Genomic DNA, 6,082 nt, shown 5'->3' on the forward strand with positions numbered 1-6,082 from the left:
GGTTGCTGATATTTTATTTCAAACTGCCCAAAATGCAGGAATCAATTTTGACACCGTGTGTGGAGTACCTTATACAGCTTTACCATTGGCTACAGTTATCTGTTCAACCAACCAAATTCCAATGCTTATTAGAAGGAAAGAAACAAAAGATTATGGTAAAATAAAAGTATTTTAAGCTTTAAGTTGATACATAACCTGATAATGTTGGTGTTTTTTCTTCTAGGCTCTGACTGATGTTTGCCAGTGTCACCTTGGATATTCTTCAAAGGTCCTTTAGAATTGGTTAACTGTTACTGTAAATCACCTTCCCTTCCTTTAGATTCTAGGGGTAAAATATTTTATATTGAATAAACAATGTAAAAAAGTGCTTTTTTTTTTGGTACTGTATCTGTTAAACCTAATGTTTTAAACCAGTCCTTCTCTTGGCAGCAGAATGTTCTAAGGGCACATACTTTCCTGGTATGTTTGTAATTTAAACTGCATAAATAGAAATGCCACATAAAATTCTCTAAAAGAAGATGATATTTTCATGGGTCCTTCCCAGTATGTTATAAAGTGTGTGTTTTATACATGGGAGTTTGCTTTAAAAACAAATCAGTCTAGGGGCACCTGGCTGGCTTAGAGGAGCATGGAACTCTTGACCTTGGGGGTTGTGAGTTTGAGCCCCATATTAGGTGTAGAGATTACTTTAAAAAACAAACAAACAAAAAAACCTTAAAAAATAAAAACTGATTTAAATAAAAATATTGGAACTGACTTCATATTTGGTGACATTAAGGAATTAATGGGGTTGTTTTATGTGTGATAGTATTTTTTTTTTTTAAAGATTTTTCTTTATTTGTGAGAGAGAGCAAGCATAAGCACACAGAGGCAGAGAGAGACTAAATCCCAGGGCCCCAGGATCGTGCCCCGAGCCAAAGACCGTGGCTTAACCAACTAAGCCACCCAGGTGTCCCGTACTTAGTAATTTTTTTTTTTTTTTTGTAAAGTCCTTACCTTTTACAGGATGCGTTCTAAAAAATTTTATGATGAAAATCATGATATCTGGGGTTTGCTTCTAAAAACTACGGAGGGAGGGAAGAGAGGTGGGGATGTAGCTAAAACAAGAGTTACCATGAATTAAGTGGTGAGGTATTTAGAGGGTTTGTCTAGTTTTGCTTAAAATTCTCCATTTAAAACAATATTTTCGATATTAGACGAATTTGAGAGTAGAAATGGAAAACAAGTCTCTAGAAAATGAGTCTATCTCTGAGTAGTCTATGGTGGGGATTGCAGTGGGGAAGTACTTGTACTCACATTGCATTATATAATTCATAAAGTTGTAGTGATGGATCTAAATAGTTGCTGAATATTTTTTCTCCTGTATTTCCTCAAAAGGCCAGTTATTTGGCTGATCTTGAGTTAATGAGCTGTTTGTTGGTGGATAAAGGAATGATTTCATTGATGATACTGGGTTACTGTTTCATAACATTCCTTGATCTAGTTTATCTTGCTTTAAGAAACTCCATATTTAAAATTTTGATCATGAACACATTAAGTGGTGTTTATTTACACTATAAAGTAATTTGCTAGTTTTGCTGTAAATATTCTCTATATGTAACTTTGACAATTTCCAGATAGGGGAACACTGAACATATGGTAATCATGGCTCACTGAAGATTTATCAGGAATAAAGATAAAGTAGCTCTAAAGTAGATTGTCAGGGATGCCTGGGTGGCTCAGTCGGTTAAGCGGCTGCCTTCAGCTCAGGTCATGATCCTGGGGTCCTGGGATGGAGTCCCACATCGGGCTCCTCGGTCGGCAGGGAGCCTGCTTCTCCCTCTGCCTACTCTGCCTGCTGTTCCCCCTGCTTATGCGCGTTCTCTCTGTGCCTTAAATAAGTAAACTCTTTTAAAAAAATAGATTATCAGAACATAAGGTTTAGATCATCCACCTCTTCATAAACACATGCCAAATTTATAATGCCAGATATATCTTGAGTTGGCTGAAATACATACTTTTAAATTGAAGTCAACAATGTTTTCTTTTCTAGGTACTAAACGTCTTGTAGAAGGAGCTGTTAATCCAGGAGAAACCTGTTTGATCATTGAAGATGTCGTTACCAGTGGATCTAGTGTTTTGGAAACTGTTGAGGTTCTTCAGAAGGAGGGCTTAAAGGTCACTGATGCCATAGTGCTGCTGGACAGAGAGCAAGGAGGCAGAGACAAGTTGCAGGCACATGGGATCCATCTCCACTCAGTGTGTACATTGTCCAAAATGCTGGAGATTCTTGAGCAACAGAAAAAAATTGATGCGGAGATGGTTGAGAGAGTGAAGAGATTTATTCAGGAGAATGTTTTTGTGGCAGCTAATCACAATGATTCACTTCTTCCTATAAACAAAGCTCCTGGAGAACTCAGCTTTGGTGCACGTGCAGAGCTGCCTAGGATTCACCCAGTTGCGGCGAAGCTTCTCCGGCTTATGCAGAAGAAAGAGACCAATCTCTGTCTGTCTGCTGATATTTTGGAGTCCAGAGAGCTGTTGCAGCTAGCAGATGCTTTAGGACCCCGCATCTGCATACTCAAGACTCATGTGGATATTTTGAATGATTTTACTCTAGATGTGATGAAGGAATTAACGGCTCTGGCAAAACGCCATGAGTTCTTAATATTTGAAGACCGGAAATTTGCAGATATAGGAAACACAGTAAAAAAACAGTATGAAGGTAAGCATTATTTAGGAATCTGCAAAAATAGAAATTTAGCTTACACTGCCTGAAGAACAAAAGGAAATGTATGGACTCCCATCACTGAAAGTCCATCCATAGAAGAGTCTGTCAAGCATGGTTGAATCTAGGAGCTCAAATGCAAGTCTTTTGAACTTGCCTGCTTGCCATCTCTCAGCTCTGCTTTCTTCTCTCTTTGACCTCTTTCTCAGGTAGGCACACTCCTCATGCCTATCCCAAATGAGTCACTCAGGCCTGGATTAAAGAATACCTTTACTAGCTTGGTAATATAGGCCATGCTTCTGGTGATGCGAGGTTGTTAACTGTAAATTTTTTTAACTGAGCTGTGGTTAGGTAGTTTCCCCAAAGAAAATGGGTGTGCTGATGCCAAAAGAAAGGGATGCAGGTGTTAAGCAGACAAAAATGTCAGGTGTTGGCCTTGGCAGAATACCCATGAGTTCTGAAAAAAAGACCTATTGGCATACTTTTTTGTTGTTAAATGGGAGCTCAAAATAGGGCATATATTGGTTTTAAAAAAATCTACTTAATTTTTTACCCATTCTGTAGTTCTGTAATATTGTATAGGACAGCTTTTTTTACTTAAATAACAGGATAAAATGTCTGTTGAAAGATTAAAGCTTTTTCTTAATTTAAAGATTTTATTTATTTATTTGACAGAGAAATCACAAGTAAGCACAAGCAGGCAGACAGAGAGGAGGAAGCAGGCTCCTTGCTGAGCAGAGAGCCTGATGCGGGGCTCAATCCCAAGACCCTGAGATCATGACCTGAGCCAAAGGCAGAGGCTTAACCCACTGAGCCACCCAGGCACCCCAAAAGGTTAACGCTTAAAGGCATCTTAGAGATAGCAGTTTTTCTTAAAGTATACATGCTTATACTCTAGCTATTTCTTTAGGATAGATTTGTCTGATTTTTTTTCCCGTGCTTAAGATGTTCTGCCATCATCACATTGCTTACTTTAGTTTACCAACTGATGTGAAAGTTAGATAAACTCTGCAGGTTTGCGTGTAGTTTTTTTCAGAAATTGATTAGGAGTATTGCTGTTAGCTTTTAAAGTGAATACAGTTGCCTGTTGAAATTAAGAGACCTAAGGAACAGTAGAACCTTTGAGGGATGGTAAAATTGCTGAGGGATTTCTGCAGAATGAACATTGGTCATCTTCAGAGGAATTTCAGAATGCTGGTATCTTTGGCATCAGATGCCCCTCTTCACTGGAGTTCCATTTTTCTTTGCATGTTGACTGGTGGTCAGAAGCGTCAGCCTGCAAGGAAAACCAGTCTTCTCAGTGTTGCTGATAACTAAGTGCAGAAATGTAAGACTTCTTGCTCATTGTGCGCTTTCAACTAGCCACCAGACGAACAGTTTTTCACAGATGGACCCATAGGGCCCCTGGGAATCACTGCAGTTCTCAAAGCACTTCTCTGGTTCATTAGCATGTTTCTGTGAGATTACTGAAGACTACAGTTGGTTGGGCAAAAAGTTAGTGGTTTTTGTTTGAAAACTGTCTTCTTTTCAACTTCTCAGGTGGTGTCTTTAAAATAGCTTCTTGGGCAGATCTGGTCAATGCTCACGTGGTGCCAGGCTCGGGGGTTGTGCGGGGCCTCAGTGAAGTCGGCCTGCCTTTGCAGCGGGGATGCTTGCTCATTGCGGAGATGAGCTCTGCTGGCTCCTTGGCTACAGGCAGCTACACAAAAGCCGCGGTAAGTGACAGAGGGGCTGGGTGCAGAAGGCCAGGACTGTTGTGCTTGAAGTGACAGGGAAAGAAGACAGCTCAAATTTGAGATTTATGGAACCCCTGCCCCCAAAAAATCAGCTGTTAGAGCAACAGTAATGTTAGGGTGCTAGAGTTTCAAGATAATAACATTTTATATCTAGTAGTGGGCACTTAAGGGATACAAACATTGAGATACAAGTATTTGGTCAAATATCTGCCTGTCCTTATCTGGGCTTTAGATGGTTGGGGTTTTTTTGTCTTTTTTTCCATTTTGCCATATGTTGAAATAGAAGGGTTTCTTTCCAGACGTGCAGTTTCTCAGGATCTCCCAAGTCACAGAGATGCATTCTCATCACAGCAGTCCAGACATAGTTTTATTTTCTTCAGTCTTTGCTATTAATTGGTATTGTGTGGGAAAGCTCTATAGAGTTCTGATGGTGTTTTCTCCATTAACCCCAATTATTATTATTTTTTTTTAAGATTTTATTTAGGGGTGTCTGGGTGGCTCAGTGGGTTAATAAAGCCTCTGCCTTTGGCTCAGGTCATGATCTCCGGGTCCTGGGATCAAGCCCTGCATCGGGCTCTCTGCTCAGCAGTGAGCCTGCTTCCCCCTCTCTCTGCCTGCCTCTCTGCCTACTTGTGATCTCTCTCTCTGTAAAAAAAAAAAAAAAAAAAATCTTTAAAGATTTTATTTATTTGACAGAGATCACATGTAGGCAGAGAGAGAGGAGGAAGCAGGCCCTCTGCTGAGCAGAGAGCCCGATGTGGGGCTCGATCCCAGGACCTGGAGATCACGACCTGTACTGAAGGCAGAGGCTTTATTAACCCACTGAGCCACCCAGGCGCCCCAACCTGCCATTATTAAAAGTTCTTATAGCACCATATATGTTAGTCTCAACCCCCCACCCATGCACACCAGAATAAAATGAGGTGGATAATTATCTAGTTAAAAAGTTCCTTTACAGATATTTTAAAGACCATTAATTTTAAAAGTAACAGGAATTTTCATTGTTAGTGTATAAGAAAGCCATTGATTTCGGTACATTGACTTTGTATCCTGCCACATTGCTGAATTGCTGTATGAGTTCCAGTAGTTTGGGGGTGGAGTCTTTTGGGTTTTCCATATAAAGAATCATGTCATCTGTGAAGAGAGAGAGTTTGACTTCTTCATTGCCAATTTGGATATCTTTTATTTCTCTTTGTTGTCTGATTGCTGTTGCTAGGACTTCTAATACTATATTGATCAAGAGTGGAGAGAGTGGGCATCCTTGTCGTGTTCCTGATCTCAACGGGAAGGCTGCAAGCTTTTTTCCATTGAGGATGATATTTGCTGGGGGTCTTTCATAGATAGGTTTTATGAAGTTCAGGAATGTTGCCTCTATTACTATACTTTGAAGCGTTATAATCAGGAATGGATGCTGGGTTTTGTCAAATGCTTTTTCTGCATCAATTGAGAGGACCATGTGGTTCTTCTCTCTCCTCATATTAATTTTTTCTATCACATTGATTGATTTGCGAATGTTGAACCATCCTTGTAGCCCAGGGATGAATCCCATCTGGTCATGGTGGATAATCTTTTTAATGTGCTGTTGGATCCTGTTTGCGAGGATCTTGTTGAGAATCTTAGCATCCATATTCATCAGTGA

At 39.9% G+C, this 6,082-nt stretch overlaps 1 protein-coding gene across 1 annotated transcript in view; it reads left to right on the forward strand.

Moving 5' to 3' along the window:
• UMPS (uridine monophosphate synthetase) overlaps positions 1-6,082 on the forward strand; it is a 30,955-nt gene that overhangs the window by 10,292 nt on the left and 14,581 nt on the right. Inside the window, exons 2-4 of the mRNA XM_059391120.1 lie at positions 1-155; positions 2,033-2,704; positions 4,247-4,422. Of these exons, the coding sequence (XP_059247103.1) occupies positions 1-155; positions 2,033-2,704; positions 4,247-4,422 (1,003 nt within the window). The remainder of the gene's footprint in view (positions 156-2,032; positions 2,705-4,246; positions 4,423-6,082) is intronic.

The sequence above is a fragment of the Mustela nigripes genome, chromosome 2, assembly GCF_022355385.1.
Source record: "Mustela nigripes isolate SB6536 chromosome 2, MUSNIG.SB6536, whole genome shotgun sequence".
In the NCBI taxonomy this organism is placed as follows: domain Eukaryota; kingdom Metazoa; phylum Chordata; class Mammalia; order Carnivora; family Mustelidae; genus Mustela; species Mustela nigripes.